This window comes from Oreochromis aureus, linkage group 17 (assembly GCF_013358895.1).
Source record: "Oreochromis aureus strain Israel breed Guangdong linkage group 17, ZZ_aureus, whole genome shotgun sequence".
NCBI classification, from domain to species: Eukaryota; Metazoa; Chordata; class Actinopteri; order Cichliformes; family Cichlidae; genus Oreochromis; species Oreochromis aureus.
In genome coordinates, this window is record NC_052958.1 from 17,887,332 (window position 1) to 17,912,521 (window position 25,190).

At 39.0% G+C, this 25,190-nt stretch overlaps 1 protein-coding gene across 1 annotated transcript in view; it reads left to right on the forward strand.

Moving 5' to 3' along the window:
• The first annotated feature begins 6,140 nt into the window (after positions 1–6,140).
• Positions 6,141–25,190, forward strand: part of LOC116325461 (ras association domain-containing protein 3) — a 35,056-nt gene continuing 16,006 nt past the window's right edge. The window contains exon 1 of the mRNA XM_031746359.2: positions 6,141–6,675. Within this exon, the coding sequence (XP_031602219.1) occupies positions 6,553–6,675 (123 nt within the window). The 5' untranslated portion in view covers positions 6,141–6,552. The remainder of the gene's footprint in view (positions 6,676–25,190) is intronic.

The following is a 25,190-nucleotide window of genomic DNA, read 5'->3' on the forward strand; positions in this document are numbered from 1 at the left end:
ACAGAGGCCCATGTTCAAGGCAAACTCCAAGGCAATTTATTGTGAGTTTTTCTGGTCTATGAGGCTAAAAATCCTAAAGAATATATATAATATTATGTAATATAATATAATATACCATTTAAAAAATGTAGCATTTTGTTGACCCGTCCATCCTCTCCAACCTCCTCCCTAAGGCTTGGATTGTATTCAGTTGTAGATGCCATGAAACCACTAGAAGGCGCTGTCATTTCAACGTAAATGTGCTGTTTGCGGTATAAGCTGCTTGGCAAAACTCTGATCTTTATACCACCATCATCTGGCATTGTGATTTTAACTGTCAAGGGATCAAGTCACAGCTACTCAAATGTACAAGGAAACCTTTAGATTTAGATGAAAAGCCTTCAGTTCACCTTTGATCTTCTGGTGCTGCTTTCTATCTCAGCACCCAGGATACATGTGGGATGTGGGTACTGGGTGAAGCAGGGGTCTGCAAGAGCCTGCTCCTACTTTGGAACTGGATTAATGTTTAACTTGACATTCAGCTGCACAACAGTGTTTCTCATCTTATCTTTGGAGTCATGGAGTTCTAAAAAAAAGCAGTTTTCTGTATGAAACATGCAAATACAAAAGCCAAGCCTCTGCTCCAGTTACATGCTATCAACTACAGTAACAGCTTGATAAAATGGGTAATTAACCTTTTGGTGTAGATGTTCTAGTTCAAAAAACAAAATGGGAAGACATTAAAGAAAAGTAAAAACATCTAGAAGAGAAAACCGCACCTAAAAACATAAAATCAAGACTTTAAACTGTGTTTTAAACCATATTTTAAGGAAATATGTGATTCTGCAACATAAACAACACTTCGTCGAACAGTTATTATTAAGTTAGGTTAGTATTTATCTATACATTTTTAAAAAGCTTGACATGCTTTACATTCAGACTCAAAGTCATGTGAATACATGAAAACAGAAAAATTTAATTTAGTGTTAAATGAATGTAACATGTGGAATTTGGTTGCATGGAAAATTTATTGAAGTTAATTCATCAAAGCACATGCATGAAAGAAACTTCAGAGTAGATTTAGACTTTGAGCAACATATAAAGAAGAGCTGTCCATCCCAGATTCTTCCAAATAAGATCTAAAATGAAATAAAATGCTCTGAAGAACCAACCCGGAGAAAGTAATTCATGCTTTTATTTACTCTGGACTCTAGTGGGCACATCTCACCTGTCCTGGCTTTTCTTCATTGGCTCCCTGCGTGAACTGACTCAGTTAAACTGATTTTCATACTTTTAAAGAAGTCTAGGTCTGGCCACAAGCCATGCAGAGTCTTAGATCCTCAGGTGGGGTCCTGCTATTCAAAAGTAGAGCTTTAAATCTGAGGGTGACAGATTTATTAATTATGTTGAAAATATGCATATTTTGTTCTCTTTTTTAGCTTACACTGGTTTTAATATAAATATAATTATTACTGTTACTTTTGAATTAATGCAGAGACAGTGTAGGTAAAATCACTGAGAGAATACCTCAAATACTTCCTGACTAGTTCTGTAGGCTGTATGTAATGTATGTAGTGTGTAACTACAGTGCTGCAGATCATCCATCTCACCAGACCAGCTGATAGTACTGCTCCACCAAAACCTCTCTGCATTTATCTTGTCCATGATTATATAACTGTTTCATTCACTTCATGTGTGAACATAGAAACCAGCTCAGTTTAACAGGCCACTGTACACATGCACCAAATTATATTTCTCTTTCTCTCATTAATTTTTTCTCGCTTATATGAACTACACATTAAACTGCTGAGAGTATGCATTTCTTTATGAAGGGTTTAGCAGGGATTTAAGTTGACGGCCACAAAGGAGTACATAATCCCCTAACTTATCTAATAATTGGTTTGACCCAGTAGTAGAGGCAGTATTATGCATGCTGCATAAAATGCTGAAGTGCTCTAAGCAGCTGAATTCCCAGTTTGACTCCCAGTCTGTTGGATTTTTAATGCATGCCACTTTCCTCATTTCCTGTCAATGTGCACTGCACAATCTAAACAAAATTGGTAAAAATATATTATAAACATATCGGGAAATCTAATATATGGACAGTTTCATGTTACTGTTATTTGCTGATATTGAAGTATTTTTAAGGTATTTCAGTCCTGGAGAAATTTTTGTCTTGCGTTTTTATTCAGATTGAGTGCCGTGCCCGTTTTGGTGTTGTGGGAAAGGTTTAATCTCCTAATAGCTCCACACAGTTACAGTACAGTGACTGTATGTTAGGTAGAAGCTGCCCCCACTCCTGGAATGTCAGTAATGTGTAACCAGACTGGCTCCAGGCCAAAGTGACTGGACAGCAGATTAATACCATTCACCATGCACACACACACACCACACACACACACACACACACACACACACACACACACACACACACACACACACACACACGCACACATGCACATGAACAGAGCTCTGTGAGTGTTTGTCCTGGGTGTGGCTTTCAGTTCAACTCTCTGGTTTGACCACCTGAAATTTGACACCACACCAAGCACCAAAGACCCATAGACGGTGTTTTATTCTATTTGTATTATAGTCAACTTTTTTCATAGTTAGATTATTTTTTATTGTATTTTTTTACTTTGTTAATCTTTATTTATACATTTTTTAAAACTTATTTTTCTATGTAAATAATATCATTTACCTTATTGTCCTATTTATTTAATTGTTTTTTGTCTTGGTTGTGTTTTATGTTTTGACTGCTGTCACACAGGAATGTGACCTAATAAATTCCAGTTGCTAGGGAAAAATGTATTCCCTGGCTGGTTGGCAAGTGGTTGCTGGCTGTTGCTAGGTGTAATGAGTTGCAAAGAGGAGTACCTTGGTGCTTTGCAAATCTCTTTGTGCATTCTGAAGAAAGAAAAAAGGACTTTGATACTTGATATTTATCTTAAAAGTTTTTTTTTTTTTTTTTTTTTACCTACTTGCCAGAACAAACCACATTCTGATAGAGTTAAGGATTAAAGGACTTATCACTGATGTTTCTTAGACCTCACAGGTTTTACCAAATCTCAACTCCTCAGTCTTTTTAGTTTGTTTTTGCTGGGTAGGATATATGAGAAACCAGATCAGGAGCAGACTAAATACAGTGTATTTGTCTTCCTCTGAATGTTATTACTCATTTATTAACATATATGACTCAATATGGAAATTGCACACCTGCTGTATGATAGTAAAACACTAAATCATTGTATGAAGAAAGAAGTGCGATAAGCAATGACATGTAACAAAAATCCTTGATGGCTTTAAATCCCTGAACCTCTAGACCGGGATTCTGTCATGCATTAAGGCTCGGCTAGGCTAAAACACAAAGCCGTTCTGATTTGATTCATAAAGGATTAGAACACAAGTTGATCCAAAGTATGTTTTTCTTTATTTACGCTCCTTCTGGACCAGTACACTGAAGTAAAGTGCAGCATGGTGGCAAATCTGTTTATCTGTGTGTGTGTTTTGGATGATCTCTACAGAATTTGAAAGGTATTTTTGGTTTGGCTGCCCCAGATGTGCCATATTTATTTTTGGTCTCTTCTCTAACCCCGCTGGTTTTAAATTAGAGCCTGTATGTCTAAAAAATCTCCCAGCTGTCGACTGGTTTTTCCCATGTGTGAGCGGGTTAGGCTTGATTTAGTGCAGATGTGCTGTAGACTTCAATCTGATGCTTAACCTGCTTTGCTGATGTTTTGCACCTTTATAGCAGCTGGGTGGGCTACAAATGTACAGCATGAAGTTAAAAATCTTTAACTCTGCATGCAGCCGGGAGGTACTCCCCAAAACAGAAGGTACTTAGACCATTATTTGCCCCGCTGCTCCATAACAGTTTCCAGTTGTAGGGTGATAAAAGCAGCTTTAACACCACCCGCTCAAAACATGAGCGAAACTCCATCCATTTAACAAGCACATAAACTCAGCTGTCGGTCAGGTTTCTTCTGAGCTGAACATAATGTATAACATGATTTTACTCTCTAACATGACGCTGAATGACGGCAGCATACAGGCTGTAGCCTCATTTCTGGTGAAACTCACATTTAATTAAAAACACACAGCCAAAAAGGATGTTATAAATAGCTATACAGGTTATAGCTGTAGAATAAACACGTTCCTACATGTGAACATGCAGAATTTGGAGGAAAGAGTTTTATGGTGTAGGGAGCCTGCTGGTTTATAATTTACTTGTGGTCAAGCAAGCGAGCAAAACACTGGTAATCATGTGATGACCGTTCAGTAGATTCCATCCATCCTTTGTCTTCTGCTTATCCAATTCAGGGTCACAACCTGTACAGGTTGCCAGTTTATTACCGGGCAAAAGACAGACAGACAACCATTCACACTCACGTTTATACTTAGAATTACAAATTAACCAAACCTGACGCATATCTTTGGACTGTGGGAGAAATGCCAGGAGAGAACCCATGCAGTCACAAAAGGAACATACAGCCTCCACACAGGAAGGCCAGGCTGGATTTGAACCCAGGACCTTCATACTGTGTGGAGGTGCTGAACACTGGACCACAGCATATTGCAACTTCAGATTTATCTGAATTCATAAAAAAGGAAGCCACCAAATATTGATAACTGCCTGTGGAATAAGCCTACGCCATAGGTATGGTACAACCACAAACCCTTCTAAAATCCTGAGACCGTGGAGTAGCTTATAACAATATGAAGTAGAAAAGTCTTTGGTGTGCTGTAATTGGACCTTTGTTAGGTTCTGGCTCCAGAAACGAACCTTCAACACTGATTGAACACAAGAACTTTTTTCCTACTTTTATTTTTCAGTGACATTTCAATCCACTCTTTTCGTGAAAGGTTAAATGTTTGGCTCCATCTCTCCACCAAAAACCAAGTCTTATGGTAATACCAAGACACACCCACAGAGCCTTCTCATTTGGGTTTGGCTGATTTTATTCTGAGCCTCTCATTGTCCGGGGCAAACTTTTTCCTGACCCCAAATCACATCTTGCATCAACAGATTTATACCATTTACATATTACAGTTATTAGTAGAGAAAATACTACAGCAACTTAGTTTTAACTTTGATATCTTTAGGATTCTGCCATCATAGTTGTGTTTCAAGGAATTTGAAGTGAGAGTAATTGCAATGGAAAACTTAACTGATGTTGAACTGGGCTTAAAAGCTGTTAGGCAGCCTCTTCTTGCCTGCAGCCTTATTTCAAGTGTATTAGAAAAAGAGCAGAAGGGATAAATGTCCTTTTAACTAGGATACCTACCCTGTGAATTTCTAGAACATTCATCGCAGGAAAGATCATCTCTGTGGATAATCAGTTAAAAGGCTGTAAAGACTGGTTCCACCCAATGACGACTGGCCTTTTTTTCTGCATTTAGATACTAGCAGGTACATGAGAAGCATGCTTAGAAAGCTATTGTTAATTTTCTACCTGTTGATTGAGGTAAGACACGGGGTTTTTCTTATTCATTTTTAGTGTTTAAGTAGATTAACGAGGAAAGGAAAATTTAAAAGCTCCAGCTGCAGATCAGCGCTCCACAACTGACTGACCTCTGACCTTTTTTTGTGTTCTTTAGGAATGCGGGTAACTTTATTCTTCTCTGTGAAGGGTTTTTAAGACTTTTTTTGCATAGTCTGTGGTTTCACAGTGACAGTTTTCCCAGGTGACATTCTCAGGAACAAATGAGAGACAGTAAAAAGTCTCTCTGTCTTTGCCTCTGGGTATTTTGAATATCAGCAGGAAGTGAAGAGGCTAAAAAAAAATGCAAATTGGAATCTGCTCTCTGTGTTGAAGTATTTTTAGAAATATGCAGCATCCTTTCACAGATTAACTGTCAACTTTATTTGGAATACCCCCGAAAAAGGAAAATAAAATTAAAAAAATGATCAAGTGTAGAACAAATATGCTTGTTTTGAAATATAAGAGAGGGGAGATAATTATATTATTTTTTTTATTTAAATAAGTTTTTTAGCCAAATTCTTTGATCCGCGCCACTCAAACTGGGCATCGGAGCGCTGATTGGCCAACCTGTTGTATTGGGTGAGGTTTTATTAACTGTCAGGCAGGGGATTGGCTGGCTGGAGCTATCGCACCTAATGGGCGTGGTCTTACTGTAGCCTCGCCTCGCTGTCACACAGACTCATGCATTTATTTAACAGACGGGACAGACAGCGTGTGAGTGGAACTTGTCGTGGGATTTCTTCATTAGCACTTTCGAAATTGGTCAATTAGTTATAGTTGCTGACATTTCTGCTTCGTAGCAGCTACTAGCTTCATTTTCTGTTTAAAAATGGAGAGGTTTGATTGAGTTGTTTTGACTATGCCGGTGGAGTAAAGCGAGGAGGAGAAGAGGAAGGGAAGAACGGGAGAGAGTTGAGCGGATTTGAAAGAGGAAATCATCCCTTACTGGTCGAACAGCGAAGCCTGCGGACAGAAACAGAGGGAGGTTTGGCCATTTACCTAGGCTGGAGTTTCTTTAGAGCTGATATTTGTTTTGTTTTGGGTGGTTTTTTGATGTGGCCGGTTCTCAGTGGAGAAGTTTTTCCCGCAAATGACGTGGAATAGCACGATGAGCAGTGGCTACAGTAGCTTGGAGGAGGACTCCGAAGAGTACTTTTTCACGGCCAGGACCTCTTTCTTCAAAAAACCCTCCGGAAAAATCACAGAGAAAAAGGTAAAGATTAAAAACACACACACACACAGACACACACTCTGTCTACACACACTCCCTGTACACACACTCCCTGTAAGCTGCTTTTCTTTATAGAGAAGTTGTTCTGTGGTAGAGAAGCTTTAAAGTCCAGCTGTCTCATTCAGATATGGGCGTCGTTCCGTACTGCATTAAAAAAATCTCTCAAATCTACATTTCCCTTATTTCTAAGAGATGCTCATATGAAGAAGAAAATAAACAAACGAATTTTTCACGTCTTACGTAGCTTTCGTTGAATCCGGCCTATAGCTAAAGTAAAACTAAATAGCCCTTCAAAGTTTATCCACCACTTTTATATTTTATTCACCTGTTGTGTCCCGTTAGCTTCACCCAAAAGGTAAAGGAGCAGAGGCACTTTCAAAGCCTGCAATCCTGTGGATTGTTCTCTATGCTGAATTTGTTAGCGGGAGCAAGTTTTCCACTTTATATTTTACCATGTTCAGCTGTTCCTGTAGTGTCCATTTAGCTCGAGCTTTGAAGTTGAAAACATAAAATCATCAGAATTGTCAATGGGGTTTGGTCCGTGTACAAGCAAGTTTTCGGAATATTTGCATAACAACCTCCCATTTGTGGCTTAATCCCTTTTTTGACAGTTTTAGCAGCAGGTTTAACCTACATTAGATGTTATAACAGGTGTCCTTTGTTGGTTATTATATTACAGGAGGTCTTTAAAATGAAGCGACATGTATAATTTTAAGGATTGTATCCATTTTAATCACTGCATGTGGGAGATTATTTCAGCAAAACAACTCTTAAAATACATAAGTGTGGGACTGTAATCAGCATATTGGTGATTAGATGGTGTCAGATGAGACCACCACACCCCCAAGTCAAGTCTTTTCCCTGCAGATTGTGAAAATTAGGGCTGGACTGAACTCAGGATTGAAGTACAACCATAAACATTCAGCTTTATCATGTCTGGAACTTTATAAACGAGGTGGCTCTTCAGATCTTTGACTTGCTGCACTCCTCTAGAGTCACACAGAGTATCACAGACAGTCCTGCAGACACAGCTGGTTTGTTCCACATTCAGCATACTGTAACATAATAGAACTATTCTTCTTGTCTGCCCACTTAAAGTGTGTGTGTGAGAGATGAGGAGCTTGCAGATTCTGCAGCTATGCATGACCCTTCACTTTTTCATAACAGGCCTTTAACACAAGCCCTCATTCCTCATGGAAGTGTGTGTGGAGAGAGGAGAGGATGCACAATGTGGCCCACAGAGCGCTGCGAGAGAGTTTGGGACCTGTGGTGTCTTAAACTGGACCTGAAAAGGGGGCGCTGGCTGCTGTGTGGCGGTTTCCCACATGCCAACAGTAATTACAACTACAGCGGGGACGTGTCCCCTGGGGAAAATGTTTGCTACCGCTGTATAAAATTGCTGGTTGTGTATCGGAGAATAGATGGTTATTGAGAGAAGATGTGTATTTGTGTTCACCGCTGAGCTGTGTGGAGGTAGTAATTGATTACTTTAAATACTGGCGATGGTTACAGCTAAAGAATCTGGGGAATGTGCTCACTGCAGTAAAGATGGTAGTGTATGAAACTGGGGTTATGTCAGTATACCCAGGGGAACCCTGTGTGTCTGAGGTAGACCTAAAGACACTCACATAATGAAAAAATTTAAACTATGCTGGTAAATATGCCATCAAATTAAAGGTGGCTGCCACCTCCTTCTAAGTTGTGGCCACTCCCTGCAAGTCCTGTTCTACAAATGCATTTATTTTGGGGAGGATGCCTAAGGCAGGGATCGTAATCAGCCTCAGACACAAGCGGCAGGTCATTCCTGTTAGACCTCTCTTAAGTCTGCTAGGAGGGTTCATGTGTAGGTGGTGTATTTTGCACAGTCACCTCTGATGACAAAAGCTTTGCCTCAGCGGAGTGCCAAATTTCATTACACCGCATCTCAGGTAGTTTACTCCAAATTTTCTCCCTCAAATGCCTCAGGACAGTACTGTGATACTTGGCCCTGACCTGCACGACCTTGTAAGTGTTGCACCCATGACTCATCATGCCTTACTTCTGTCCTGGAAGCTGCCGTTTGCTCCTAGGTTTTATTCGTAGAGCCAGCTCAAATCACCATCTAAGATGTCGTCACTCTCTGGAGACAAAATACATGAAATAATGAAAGGCTTAAAGACATAAAGTGGCCCATAAAATGTGTATCTTGGCCAAAATTATGCACAAGTATAGCTCCAATCGAGCCTAAATCTGGTTTGTTATGTTAAAAAATGTTATTTATGTGTAAAAAGTACTTCTTTTGCTGGTAGCAGCAATAGAAACAATTCTACTTTTGCTATGTTTTCTATGCCTTTTCATTTTAAAATCTGCTTTATAGCAACTGAAATGAATGGCACATCCATGTGTGTTTGTATGAATTAGAAAATGAGGAAGTCCAGTTTGTGAATGCAGCTCTATCTTTGGCTCCATCACCAAGTGTGATACTTACAGCAACAGTACAAACAGTAGCAGCACTACATAGCCTCCCCATTTATAGTTATCAATCAAGAGTGGCATTTTTCATTTGGATTACGACAAAGTGAAGTTTAATAAGCTTGTGTTTAAACAGAGAGGAGGAGGACAAATAAAGAGTAATGGACTAATTCTGGATGGTCAAACAGGGAAATGTGATGTAGCAGTCAGGCCAGAGGAAGCTTGATCTCTACACCCACGCCTGCACACATCCACCTTTTCAGTGTGTGAATGGCGTTTCTGTTGGGAAAATGTCATGCTGACCAGTGGTCAGTGTGCATCTCATTCAAAAAACACACAAGGCTAATCCCACCCCAGCCCCCAGGACGCTGACACTGGACAGCTAAAGCCGCTCATCTTTAATTCAAATCATCCTTTCAGACTGTAGGCTCACTGTGCACTGTGACTCTTCCATAATTAGTCCGATTATGAGCTGCTGTCAAATGTTTTGTAAAACCTTTACATCACTGCAGGAATATCACTTGATTTATTGAGCTTGATGTCCCTTTGAGACTGGGAATAAATACACTATGGAGCTGCAAAAAAGGTGAAAATGTGAAGAAAGCCTCCCAGTTCTTGTTGGCCGAATGGTTTTGTTATTTAGATAACTGGATTATGCTTGATTCTATTAGGCTGTCATATTTATTTGCAACATCTTTGGGTTTGTCTTGATGGTACAGATGATCTAATACAGTTTGCTCTGACAGTGGTAGCGTTGTGCTTGAGTAATGCATGGATGAATGTCAGCAGTTGGGTCTTCACTTACCCGTTTCAGTTGACCATGAATAAGTTAATATCCTGTGGGGTCAGGTATCAGTAGGCGCTCCCACATGGAAAAGTTCAAAATTTTTAAGAATTGGGGGGGTAATTCGGAGATATGATATTTGACTAGATCAGTTATTCCCGAACTGGGAAAGGCCGGGGTCCAAATTGATTTCTGAAAATCTTCTGCAGCCATCTGAAATCTTAAAAACACAAAGAAGGAAGCAGGTACTTCCTCCTTTGCTTTTTCACTGATTCATTTTGTTGCAGTTGATTCAGATTTCCTTTGGTCTTCCTGCCTCATTTTTTAAACTTTTATTTTATCAAATGAATGTTCCTTTCTCTACATGATGTGAACACACAACAGCTAACCCAATGTGAGCAAAAGAAATCTCTAGAATCCAAGTTCAAGCCTGTTTATTAAATTGTTAGACTCATTAACTGTAGTTTTTAAGTACTTTTGTCTAGCAGGAACCTATTGTGCTTTACCTTATTTTCTGTGGTTTATGTATACTGGTATAATAGGTTAAACATGGCCAGAGTTTCAAATAATGAGTAAGTAATCATAAACAATCAGGTTCAGACAACTTTTTATACTCTTGGATCTATATGATGTCACTGAAACTGCATATCCTTGTATGGTCATGAGCACAGAAGCCCCGCCTCTGACTGGCTGCTCAGTTATGGCAAAAATCTTAATTACAGTTGTCTCATTCAATATTGCCCTGATTATTTAGCATGATAACAGTATTATTAATTTAATAACATTTTTTAAATACATATTATAACTGGGGATTTCCTTAATTGTTAAATGGTCATTTAAATAGAAAACAAACACAACAGCATACAAACATTAATAATCTCTCCACAGATTGCCCTAATCAAGCTTTGTGATCGTTTATCTAGATCCTAAATACTGTTGGCTCCATGTTAGTTCAGTTAATGAACAGTGAATGAGGATGGTTAAACATGTACTGCTGTAAAAGAAACCAAAATAGCAAACAAGGCCTTATATCGTTCTAATAATCATTGGAATGCAGCTCTGCCCAAATGCTATTTAAACCTTCTGTTTAAGAGAGGCAGCCAATCAGCAGAAGCCTGGCTTACAGAAAATCATTTGAAGCTCAGTTTTCTTGTGTAATAAAGGGGAAAAAAACTTTTTGGTTTCCTAAATGTTGCACTTAAAAAAAAAAAACTTAAAAAAAGATATGAGGTATACCTTAAAGAATTAACCTCATTACTTACTCATCACCACTCCTAATGCCTGAATTCCCAGCCTATAAATCATGAGTACTACATGACAACTGCAGTGTTGGACTCAGACTCATGAGAGGAACTTGAATCTTTGAATGTGCCAGTCAGAAGGAGGAAGTTGCTATTGCTCAGCTCGTGTTGATAAATATGACACTGTTAAAGGAGGTAAAGACAGCAGTGTTCAGCAGTATGAGCCTGTGTCAGCATGTTCACCCATCAGATGAATTAAAGAGGCCTGACATGACTTTGTATAGCACGGTTTGAGAGAATAGTATTTGTTTGTGGATCCTCCCCTTACTGTTAATCATTCACTTCCCCTGCTGATAGATTTATGGTCTAGTATATTCTCTCAGACCGCACCCTGTAGCCCTCTCCAGGTGTGTTGTTTTTTCCCCTCTATCTTCTTCAGAATTGCAGGAATAGTAACAATTGCTTCATATGTCTGGTCAGACCAGTATTTGTGCTGCCGGATTTTTATCTTTACCCTCTAATCAGATGTGATTTTTATGGGAATTTCTTTAGGAATCCCAGTAAACATTAAAGTAAGGCCATTTTCTGCTATTGAGCTTAGATTTTAACCACCTTATCTCATATGTGGAGAGGAAATATCTCATGGTTTTTGTCTTCAAGGGGACCTGATAGACAGACTGACTGGCTGTTATAGAGGTATACAGATAAGGATTTTATCTTTCCTGTTCTTTCTCTCTCTTACTTGCAGTGAACTCCTTTAAAGCACCACAGCCCAGATTGCAAATTATTCCCACTTTATTTTGCAGACTTCTTACATTCTTTTACCTGCAAACTGAACTTCCTTTCCTCTATTACAGAACATTTCTTGTGTTTTTGTTATGTCTAATAGCAGGGGTTCCTAGCATTTTTACTTTACCGGGCCAAATAAAACTGAAACGCAGTTATGACTGGTCAAATGGGGTTCAAAGTAGAGATGTTGCTCTCACATCTGAATGATACATTTGTATTGGTTTTAGGCCTCTGAGGCGAGATATTCTAGGCATATCTGACAGGAGGGAGACCCCGGGGCACACCAAGGGCAAGCTGGAGAGATTTTATCACTCAGCTGTATTGGAAACCCCTCGGTGTCCTGTGGAAGAGCTGAAGAAGGTGGCTGCATCAGATCCACATCCAGATTGATGGTTATTTTTGTTTGTTTGTTTTTATTTTGGACTGCTGGCCTTAAAGAATAGTCCCCTTTCAATATTTCAGCTTATGAATACATTATACATTAAACAAAGAATAATAAGATAAATAAGTTTTATCTTAGTTAACTTTAAATATCATTTGTTATCTCTTCTAAAATCTTCCCATCAGATGAGGATGGGAAGATGTACATGCATACATGCTATAGTTGCTGTCATTTGGTTTCACATGGTCTCATGTGGGATTTGAACTCAGCTTCTCCAGATGGAAGTTCACCGCTCAGCCCATTATATATTACTTGTTTGGACTGAACAGATGTGGTCTTAACACTTCTGATTGGCCAAAGATCCCAGATCTCAGGTGCAGGAGTATAGTTCCTCTTTCAGACTTCTTAAATATAGTTATATACAGACAGGTTATTATAAGCTACTGTTACGCACACATTGTTTCCCTCAACTTTCATAGAATGAAAAATGACAAAGCAAATGTCCAACAGAGTCAAGTTTAATCAAAATCAAACAGTCTTTAGCCAGCCTGCTTCGTAGTATAAGATCCATGTGATGTGAGATTGTGTCGAATTGCACCAATTTGAGAATAGTGCAGGTAACGTTCAGGTATCATCAACCCAAGAAGAATTTTCACTTAAATTAAAAAAGAGAGAAGAAAGCTAAAGTGAACTAAAGTGGTCAACTTCGGCCAACTTCGCCCAATCTCCTGGCCTTATCACTATAAAAATGACTTTCTTTCCAGTTATGCCAAAAACCTTTTGCCTATTCCAGCTTTTAACATACTGATTATTAAACATGAGCATGTCAGAAATGTAGCGTCCTGTGTTTCCTTATTTGAATTTTCACAGTCAGTTGATTTGACTTTGGGGAACAAAGTAATTCTTTGGAAATTGTTTGTTTACTTTGAAACCTGAGTTGATGATCAATGGCATGTCATCCAGAAAGACTTGACGTTTGTGGTTAGAGTCAGCTGGAGAGACCAGAAGAGAGGAAGTGATTATATCATAGCCGTACTTCTCTTTCAACGTAAAAAGTCTGAATTGTTTGCACTAATTTCAGTCTAAAGTCTTTTCAGTGTGTAACCAGTGGATTTTTATAAAAACATGTATACAGAGTCAGTGAATTTCTGCTGCGGATGGCCAACGTTGATTTATTTTTAAAACGCCACCTTTGTTTTAATCCTGTGTTGTCTTTCCTGTCTGTGTGAATCCAATCCATCTTTTCTCTCATTCCCCCTCTCTAGATTTCCTTCCTCTGTCTGTCCAACATGTTGTCAACTCCTCACCCCTCCAACCATTCCCCCTTCCTCCATCATTGTTGTATGTCACTGTGGTCTGTTCTCAACTCTATATCCTGTTCTTTCTATAACAAGGCCACCCAAGTTTTGTTGGAGTTCAGTAACTGTAGCCATATTGCAGATTTAGTCTTTGACTTCTTCTGTTTGTGTCAGTCTTTCTCTCTTGACACTGTGTTCCAGGATTGCTTTAAATTCTTTTCATTGGCATTGTCGTCTTGTCCACCTCTCACAAGAGTTGGTGGCATGCCGCATCATAAATAATTGTAACGTCAAATTGGTTTTTCTAGCAGAAGTCATTCTACCATCAGCAAATCCTTCTTCCTTTTTTTCTGTCACATTTTGTTTTGAAACATTTGTCACAGTCCAGACAGTTGCTTGTACTAGTTCTTGGTTTTGTAGTATGAGTACCCAGTTTAAGCTTCTTGTCCAATATCATGACCATTAAATCCTGAAGGTTTTAGTCTGAATTAGAGCTGGTTTGTCCTTGGCTGTCTTTGAACCGTGCCAAAGACTATTGGGCCACGTCCATAGATGCAGATTAAACTCATGGTTAGTGTTTCCCACACAGACTTTACTTTGGCGTGCTGCCTGGCTATACATATTAAAGGCTGGCCAATTGTTTTTCAACTCATTTTGCATTTCGTAGTTCTTATTTTTCATCTCTTCAAAAGAACAACACAACCATTTTACTAGTGAGCAATCCCCTTGCTCTTATTTTGAAACTTTAGTCATTGCTAACGATCTATTGGTGGCTGTTTCCACCCCCACCTACCAGCAGACCTCAGTTTCCTGCATCTCAGCTTTCTCAGAAAGTCCTTTATCCGTGGTTGTGAAAACACCAAATTATGCTTAAGTTAACACAATCTTAACTATGAAGACCAATCCTAATTATGTTTAGCCCACAAACAGGCAGGAATAACTCTGTATAGCAATAAGGCTGCCATTATTTGTTATCATTTATTATTTCTGTGCAAGCTGCAAAAACTATTGATTATTTCTGATCACTAATCAATATTCAGGGCTGGGGAAATAGAGTAATAATGCAAACCAGTGCCCTGTCCATCCTTTGATTTAAAAAAAAAAAAAGAAAAAAAAGAAAGACAAACAAGGACTTCAGGCATGTCTTTCCTCAGTCTGTGATTATAACTTCCTCAGTTGGCACAGTGAGAGGCCTCAGGTTGGTCATCTGGTAGATCAAACATCATGTGATTGTGTGTGAATTGCAGTTGTGTTTAAAGTCCTCTCAGATAACCTTTAGTGTGTTTAGACTCACAACTTTGCCATGCCAACCGTAAACACTGAGGTGGTGTTAACAGAAAGTCTCCTTTCAGTTTTGTAAATGGTGACATTGAAGGCCTCACAGCTTTCATACAACTTCAATAACCAGGTGCTGAAAGTTGTTTCTAAACTGCAAATTGTGTTTCTATCTCAGTGAACTAAATCTTTTGGTAAATGAAGGCTCAACCTGCCCCAGAAGAATGTCATCACCTTGATGTTTAACTTTTCAAGGTCGCTTCATGAGATCAGAACATTTTTTTGTGATACTTCGACAGATATTAAGATTAATCATTGGAACTGATTGTCGTAAAGTTCACAGTGAATCCTTAATATGATATAGTTGCAGGGTAGGAAGTACCTCAATAACTTATTAGATTGACTGAAATAATAATTTGCACAGACATTAAGACTTGTGTTCCCCAGAGGATTGATCATTCTCACATTCATGATCCCCTGACCCTGTCTTTCAAGGCTATAATAATGGAAATATTCATGGTTTTGAGTGCAGTATTTCAACAGCTATTACATGGATTGCAATACCGTTTTGTACAGGCATTCATGTTCCCCAGAGGATTGAGTCTTCTGACTTTCAGACTTTGCCTTTCAGGGCATTATTGGTTTAATTTGTACAGTTTTGATTTAAATGTCCCACCAGCTATTGCATTGAGTGCCATGAATTAACATGTGCAGGCTTCATGTTCCCCAGAGGGTTTATCATTAGGACTTTCATGATTTCCCTCAGGACCATAGCAGGTTAATCTTTACTGTTGTGAAATAAATGTCTCAGTAGTTATTGGATGAACTGCTGTGAAATTTGGTACAGATGTTCAGCCATTAAACCCTAATCTTAAATTTCTATTGGTTCTGTTTTGGCAAACATTAGCATTCTAATAAATAGAAATAAGATTAAATGTCTTTCATCCTATGTAAGTTGAATGATGAAATGTCTAAATGTCTTGTTTTTGTTTGTGGATGTCACCTTTTGAGCTGAGTAAATTGGACATGGCCACTGTAACATCACACATTGGTTTGTGAAGCTGCAAGCTGAGCCGGGGCTTGTTGAAACTAGACGTAAAGAGCATAAAAATTCACCTTGGTGTTCTATTCAATATGACTTGAAGCAACAGATCGAGCCCGTACATTTGTGTGGGAAGTGTTTGCAGAGATTATAAAGTGAGGGCAGGTTTCCCATACTTTATGGAGGCTTTATTAGACCTGGAATCCATGTCCTTCATTTACATGGTGAACCCTTTGAGACCTGTTAGCTATGCTATTAAACCTGTCTTCACCATGCTTCGCATTTGTCTGACTTCCATTTTGAGTTTAAATGGCCCCTCAGGGTGAATTCTTAGCTTCAGATGCTTTTAAACACTGACAGAAATAAAATGACAAGGCCCTTCTGCATACTTTACTGCAGGAGGACCTTGTAATTATTTTAGAGTAGTTTCAAAATTGAACACATCGACTCCTTCAACTCTAAAAACTGCCCTTTAAGATATCACTAGTTGTAGTGTTGCAGCTCATTGTTCTTTGAGATCAATCTCTGTTGATTGCCTCCAGGTTATATAAAGCTTTTTATGAGACTCTTGCCTTTGCCCTCTCCTATGTTCTGCTTTTCCAAATGAAACATAAGTGATATTGTTCTCAGCCGTGTGGCCCTCGCTATCTCTTCAAACAGAACCAGAGTGCTTTTATTCCTGGAAGCACACACACTTATATACACAGACACATGCACACACAGCTCCTCTGCACAGCAGTGTTGTATAATAAGATAAATCTGCCTTTGAATCGAACCACCTGCGTCATGGAGAATATGAGGTGTTTGTCAGGATTGCGTGCATGCTGGAGACAAAGTGGAAGAGGAAAAGGATCGGAAAAAGGTCTTCATGACTTTATATATCTATTTCGCATATTGGACAGTGCAATAAAGCACATTATTTATTGCCATCTGCACTATGCATTAAAAAAAACCTCTCCCATTGTTGTCCACTCAGATGTTGTAGATGGCATAAAGTGTCCCTTAACAAAACTGCCCAGAGCAAAGTAATTATTTTTATTTACTGCAAAGTTTGTTGCTCTTTAACTGTATGCAGCACTGTGTGACTCAGGTGTGAAGTTACTGCTAAAAAGGCTCATTTTGAGCAAGGAAAACAACTGGAACACTTGGCCACATTTTCATGGAAGTATCATATTTGAAACAGCAGTAAGTGGCTCTTTCCCTGCAAAATAATCTGATGCAGAGCAGTAAATAAATTACACTGGTGTTACTGAGGTTACCGAATGAGGACTTTCCTCTATTGTCTTTTTAGTGCATCAGTAATTAAAATAGATGAGTCCTCTGAAGATATGATTTTTTTTTATTACAAAAATAATCATTAGCTGCTGCAGCTGCACAATAACTCTTTCACCCTGCTCTTTACTTGTGAGCCTGCTCATGGCTAAAGATGAATCACACAACCAGCTGCCTGAAACAGACACTCTGCTGCACGGCTATGATCCAAACTCACCGAACAGGTGGTCAAGAGGATCACAAACTATCACCGCCACCACTAATTTATCATACCTCTCTGCAGAGAGACTGGCCACCTGTAGCATCACATTACAGGGTCAAAGGGCACCAGATGGAACGTGGATCTTACCATGTAAAGGTGTATTTTTTTTAATTATTTTTTTTTTTCCAAAAGCAGATGCATTTCTTAACTCAAAGGATTGGTATGCGAGCGCTTCCCCCAGAACTTAAACCTGATCCCAAAGTGTACAATCAATGTAACATGATGCAAAAGCAACAGGACAATGTATCGTTATTTATATTTGTTTGCGAGAAAGTGAGCAGTGGGCTTTCGTGCCCTGTCTGGTCTGTGTTTATATGACCAGTAATGAAGCATGCGTCGGCCGGTCCCTGCTGTTACCACCGTCTCAGATAGCACCCCTCAGTCCTACCAGCTCATCTGGGAGTAGTTACGCCGGCTGTGATCTCCCGGGCACCATTATCAGCAAACCACAGCACACTTTGAGGCGGTCTGGAGCCCTCTTTGATGTGCAAAAGGAGAAAGTGAGACTCAAGTAATGATAAATTGTATCGGGTCTTAAGAGAATGTGTGCTGATGTGATGAAAATGGCCTTCTCTTGCAGGTTTTGAAGGTTCTCATGTCGACGAAGCATTTTTAAAAAAAATTTTTTGCGCATGTTGTGGTAAATTAATGGTTAGAGTTTCGGTAAGAAGAAGCTGCTTTTGGAAAGGCGGGTAATGAATAAGGACAGGATGCGTGAGCAGTGTTGTTTCTTGTTTAACAGAATTAAAGGCAGCATTTTAGTTGGTAATGATTTCAGATAAAGTGTTGTGTATAAAGCTTTGAAGTTGCTAAAGGCGAGAGAGTAAATCTTTTTTTGTATTGGATTTTATTGAATTTCTGTTTGAGCCAAGCTCTGCACAGCATGGAAACAGTCCCCTGCATATAGGAGAGTAATTAAACAAAGATGTCACTTTCAGACCAACATTATGCTCGACTTTAGCGTGATTGACAAGTCGTTAGCCAGTGAACGTATCTGACTAACTCTCCCTAATAATGACCATAATTTATAAGGTGAACTTGTTGTTTTTATTCAGTATTCAAACTGGCGATTGAACCCATAAGGCCATCAGAAACATCTTGTGCAACATAAAAATGATTATGAATCATGGCTGCCTCAGAGACATTTTAGATATTGAGACAGCTGAAGCTTAGAGTGGTTTACAACCAGCTGTACTTCCTAATACGAACATGTTGTGTTGTGCAACTGAAACTCACCCCCAACCTGTTGCAGCAGATGGCTGCACCTCCCTGAGCCTGGAGCAGCTGGAGGTTTCTTCCTGTTAAAAGGCAGTTTTTTCCTTCCCACTGTCACCAAGTGCTTGCTCATAAAGGGTCGTCTGAAAGGGTTTTCTCTGTATTACTGTTGAGTGTTTACTTCATAGTATAAAGCATATTGAATTTTGAATTTCATGTAAAAGTGTGGGTTTCTATCTATTTTGCTGCACTGTAACATAGTTTGCATACTGTATCCTGATTCTCTGTAATTTGCTGCTTATCATCAGAGTGAAATGCAAGACATTCACGCACAATTGTCCTTATTTTCATTTCTTTTTCCAAAACAACAGACCTGCGGCATCTGCATCTGCTGCCCTTGGTACAATAGAAACACAAGTTCTCCTCTTGCTGCCGCTAAAGTATTTAAGTAAATTAACACCCCCTTTTAAGCTACTACTTTATCATTGATCCCTGCCAGACGAGCTACCACACCTAAGTAATCTGTTCATTAAAAAACGCGTGTTATTGGTGTGTCAGTCAGTAAATTTCCATATGCCCCACTCATCGCTCCATAACATGCATAACGTTAGGTTTAGCCCTGATGACAGTATGAAGACTCACAGACTTGTGTGTGAAGTAACCCCTTCATCCTGTGTGTCATTTGAAATAGAGTAATCTTGGATCTGTCACACTGAAAACCTCCATGGTCTGTGGGTTTTTTTGGGGTTGTTTTTTTTTTTTTTTAATGGTCTGGATGATCATTATGTTGGTGTGTGTGGTTTCAACATTAGGGTTTTGTCTGATTATAACTGAACCTGTTTTCTGTTTTCTAGCTGATTTAAAGTTGGTGTATGCTTGTATGGAGGTGGAGGTTATTCAGACTCTTATAAAGGATTTTCCACCACAGTGTAATTAGTGTAGGACTGGTCTAACTATAGAGTGACATTACACTCTTCATCATAACATCCACTTCAAGTTGCATATCTCACAGATATTGTTTGCTTTGTTTTCACTATACTGCCCATCCAGACCCAGCTCATTGTTTCCATTGTATCACCACAACAATTGTTAGCACTCCGATACTACTTTATGTAATTTAAGACTGTTTTTATAAAACAAACTATGAATCCGTTTAATGACTATGAATATGAGTAAATGATATGATTGCAACAAGCTCCTGACCTTGGTTGTGTAACTGGTTTAAACTGGAATTATAGTGATATGCTTTTCCTTATTTTCTGTCATATATGCACTGTTGTTGGAAGCTCGTATTAAACATGGCCAGACTTTTAAATGATCAGGTCAGTGTCAGGGCAGCAAATCGCTGTGATTTCTTAAACTTTCTTGTGTCTTTTCTAAATTGTTCGCAGGTTTGGATTGGTAGGTTTAAACCAATTTTCAGCGAAGTTGTAGTGCTGCCAAAGTTAGCCAAAACTCAGCTATTCGTTGGAAATCGAATCAAAACTTTTGAAGCATTAAAATGGAAGTAGCCTCTGCAATGGCACCTATTGGCTTAGGAAGTTTTACGGTTGAAGACTCAAGATGAGTGTTGGATGTGACCAGGAAGAGGTGAGCTTGAACGACTTGTGGTTGACATGTCTGCCAATGAGCCATTGGACATCATCAGTAAAATGTTTAGTAGGGTCACAGTGAAGGGAAGGCTAATTCTATGTTCCTATCGATTTCTATACAATTGCAAGTCTCTGTGTAATCAGAGGAGTCGCCGTGTGCTGGTATTAAAAATAAATAAATAAATAAAATAAATATATAGTATATGCACAGCCATTATAGATATAGTTGAGCCTTAAGCACTAAGGAGTTTAGTGGGGTTTTTTTTTTTTTTTTAATGTTTTGCTAGCTTTATTAGCCTGTTTTTAACCATTGTTTACAAGACTGTATACTCTTACCCTTTCACTGGCAACTATTCAACTACTCAACTACTCCTTGTTCTCATATTAGCTTAGCTGTTAGTGTTATCTGGTGGAGTCTGCCCTGGACCTTGTTATTGTTTATTATCTGAAGTAGCTCCATGGAAGACTTGCCTTGTTTCTTGTCCCGTTTCTGTCTCTAATCTAATTTCACCACAACTCACATGTTTGATTGGCCTAATATCTGCTTATTAGTGTCACATTTGACTTTTGTGCCGTTTAATCAAAGTCAAGGTCAAGCTTATTTATATAGCACATTTCTAACACCTCACGCCGCACAAAGTGCTTTACAAACTAAAATGTAACTAAAATAAGTAAAATGCACAACAATGATGCAATAAAATATAAAAGAGAAGGAATAATACCATAAGAAAATGAAAACGACTAAAACAATAGCATCGTCCCAACACTGTGTCTAACATGATCAGGTTGTAGCATGCTTTCCCTGTTCCCCACCAACTCTGTTTACATTCCTTTATTTATGGTGGTCTCTAGCACACTTGCAGCACTAAAGTTAAATCCAGCAAACCTACACTCTGGCTTGTGTCACTGCTCAAAAATCTCACTGTTTATTCAGCACAGCATTACTGAAAAGGCTCCTGGATCTTTATTTAACATGCTTCATTTTCACTTTAATCCATCTTATCAACAGTACAACACAAAGCTAACCACAGTTGTGGTGATGGGAATGTACCTGGTCACATGGTGCTAGTGGTGGGCGTATAAATTAGACTGAAGCCTACAGTACCTTCAGAAAGTCATAAACATGTGTCGTTACACACCCAACAGGAGCTCAATATAACTTTCGTGGAGGAGTGTGAGACTGCGTGAGGGTGATTTAGTATTCATGTTTTCAGATATGACTGACTCGCAGTCCTGTTGCTTCATGTGTGACTCAACTGAGGCTGCTGTGGGGGGGTTGCCAGCAGTGAACCTTGTTCCACAAACCTTCATTACCGCCGTTGTGTTTGTTTGCTTTTGCTTTCTTTGGCCATGTTTGTCTAAATTATGACTGTGGCTCTCAGAGAGGTTGTAACATCTCATTAAAGAATTTAATGAGGCTGGTTTTTTTGTTTTTGTTTCTTTTGCATGAGAGTTGGCGATGTAGGACTCTGGAAAACTGGTTTGGGGCTTCTGTAGTCTTCCAGTTCTTCAGCAAACTTTAAACTTTTAAGTCTTATTGGTGTCTGGGTTTTTAACTCTATCTGACATTCTCACATTAGCTCCGTTATTGTCGGTCAGTAACTTGTTTTCATGACCGTCAGGATGAGTATCTTATTTTAGAAATCACACTTTTGTGGGCCGTGCTGTAACTTATTGAAACTGTTTATTCAATTCAAGGATAAGCCATGTGACAGGAAACGATATTAGTTTAACCAAAACTATCAGCTAATAATGTCTTTTCTAACCCTGGGAGAATGTGAGATAGCCATGAAAAAGCGCTCCGTTTGTGTTCAACATCACAAACTGTCCTCTAGTTGTTGTTTTTCGTTGTAATCAGCGTGACTTTGAAACTAATTTATTTACACAGGAAGCATATTTTGTAACTGCATGAATCCAACCCTTATGCTTCATTTATAGCTCTGCAGCGTAGGACGCAAGTTTAAATTTATGGAACATTTGTGGTTGGGCTGTTGATGTAGATGCGATTGTGCACATCAGGTTTAACCCACAGCATAGGAGTACAAGTCCCCTGGAACCCTGTGAAAAAGGTGATAACCACTGTATTTGATGTTTTTTAACATTTTTAAAAAAATATTTTTTTAAAGTGGTTTTGATCACCTAAACCTAACCAATTAATTTATAATTAAAAACTCCACTAAAATAACTGTAGCAGTTGGACTATTCACACCACTGTCAACCCTTCAGCTTCCAAATGTGGATATTTTGGGGAGTTTTTTTTCTCATTTTGCTTTGCTTTTTTTGTCCTAAAACACGGAAAGTGTCCAGAAGTACTAATCAATAGATGACTATTTCACAAAGTCCTGTCAGACTGGCCATTTCAGTGAATGTCTTGGCCAATAGATGACAAAATATAATGTCATAAATAATAAAATAATCAGTAATCAAAAAATACATTTTAACAAATCAGTGGAAAAAAAGGAAAAAAAACCCCGACTCCATATTGATCAGGTAGTGATCTTTAGCTGTTGGGATTTATATATTTCTCTGATTTAAATCTTTTTTTTTTAAAAGTTCATGGGTGAGGTGATAAAAGATTTATTCAGAAAACTAGTCATCAATAATAAATGAAAATGATATTGAAAGTAATCTGCAGTTTGTTTTCAGTGGAATAAAAGTCTCAAGGGGATCTCTCCATTATCTTTGGCTCAAACACACCTCGTTTGTTTCACTGCCTTCCTCCAAGGTCAGAACTATGAAGTTTCAAAATCTCAGCCCACACATGCTTACTCACTCCCTCCCCCCAACACACACACACACACACACACACACACACACACACACACACACACACACACACACACACACACACACACACACACACACACACCCCTACCTCTCTGGGTCTGTTGCTCAATTCTTCTTGTGCAAAGCCTCGACTTCAGCCAGTGTTCCTGGGAATCGTTACGGTCTTAAAATCAAGAAAAATAAGGTCCTAAAAATATCTTTTATTTGTGCTGTCATGTGTGGCAAGACCAGAATAGACCGAATTATAAGGCATTATTCCAACATCAGTCTTAATTTGTATCGATCGAGGGTTTGTTATAGACACGATTGCTTGTGTGAGTCTTTCCCCAGCAGTGCGTTTTCCCCTGTATGTAGCTGTGTTAATGAAAGCCATTTTTCAGGCTAATGAGAACATTTCTCAGCAGGCACTTAGCAGTTTGGGCTGATGACCCAAACGGTTAGACAGCAGCGGCGTCATGCTTTCAATGTTGTATTCATCTCCAACGCAACTGTGTCAACAGCCTGAGTGTTAGCGGAGCCTGAGAAGAAAAGCGACCCGGCTTTATTAAACGCGGCGTCAGAATATGACAGCTGCTAACGACAGAAACGGTTTTGATTTATTTCATTTTTTTTCTCTACTTCACTCTTTCTTTTCCTCACTGCTTTTTCTTCTAACCCTGTTCCTCCTCCATCTTCTGCACGTCTTTGTCGGTGTTGGGAGCAGAGTGCTCTCCATCTCTGGGTGGCCTCGTGGTCTCCTCACAGGCTGCTGATTGAGCTGAGCCATAACTGTGTGTCCTGAACATGTTTTCATGGTGTACTTCCCTGACCGCACTCGGAACGCATTGTCAGCGGTCCAGTTCGGTTCACATCATTGTGCTGAAGTGATGTCTCTGTGTGGTCCTGCTGATTTAGTCTGCAGGTTTTTACCTCTTGGCATGCAGAGACAATAACATCATTTTCTCTTTTTTCTGTCTTATTTCATATTTTCCCTCCTTTTTAAACTTTATGTTTGAGGTTAAAGCTGAAAATTTGACTTATAGACCAAATTCAAGGTATTAATAAGGAAGTTTTAGTTTACAGCCTGTTTGGATTGTATTTAATGATATTCTGACTCTCCTCTCTTTTTGATGAGGTTTTGTAGTTATCTTTACAGTCATTTCACATACATTATTTTTGAGCACATTTGAATCTCTTTCGAGAAAAAGGCAATAATATATTTAATAATAGCAGAAGAACAACAAAAAGCTAATGGTGCTCAGGTTAGTTTGAGAGTCGAAATGATAGACGTTTAATCACCTGGCAAGCATTTTTAAATTAACTTGATTATTTCAGTTTTGTTTCTTGTGTTTTTGTTTATTTAGGCTTAAATTGCTAAAGTTTGCTGGGGGTAGCTGTTATATTTGCAGCTTCTTCCCCTCCCCCCTTATAAATCATGTACATATATCTTAGCTTTGGGCTGTGTTGAGGAGTAACACTGGATATTTTCACTATTTTCTGAAGAGTTAACAAAGCTTAAAATAACAGCACAGAGACGGCTTCTAGCAGCTTTGTCAGCCTCGAGGCTCTGGAAATCATCCAAAGTGTGAATGAATGATAGCTAGTGGTTATAGAAAATGGATAATTGTGGTTTACAGCTACTCTGCTGGAGCAGCTTTGCAAGTTTCAGTGTTCAAAGTAATCCTTATTTGTCTTATACGTAGCTGTGATGCAGCTTCTCAAATCTTCATCATCTCAGCTCTTAAACGGAAGATTTGAACAGCGGGTGGGCGGGGATATCCCCTCACTCTATGACATCATATAAAAACAAGAGTAGAAAAAAATTTAATCTCCCTAACCCTTACTGGGATTACTTCTGCATACGTCTGACCTCGATATTTGAAGCTTTGGTCATGCTTATTATAAGTATCTGCCACTGTAATATTACATAGACATGACAGAAATAAAGAAAAGCAAAATACCTCAACATGTATAGATGCACGAGTAGCTCTGGAACGTGTGCGTATGAGCTGTCTGTTACAGAAGAACGGTATGAGGACGTCTCTGGGACATTTACGTGATGTTGCACATGCATGTGCATGTGCATTACTGTAGGAATGCTGAGAGGAAAGGTGTGGCCGGGCTCAAC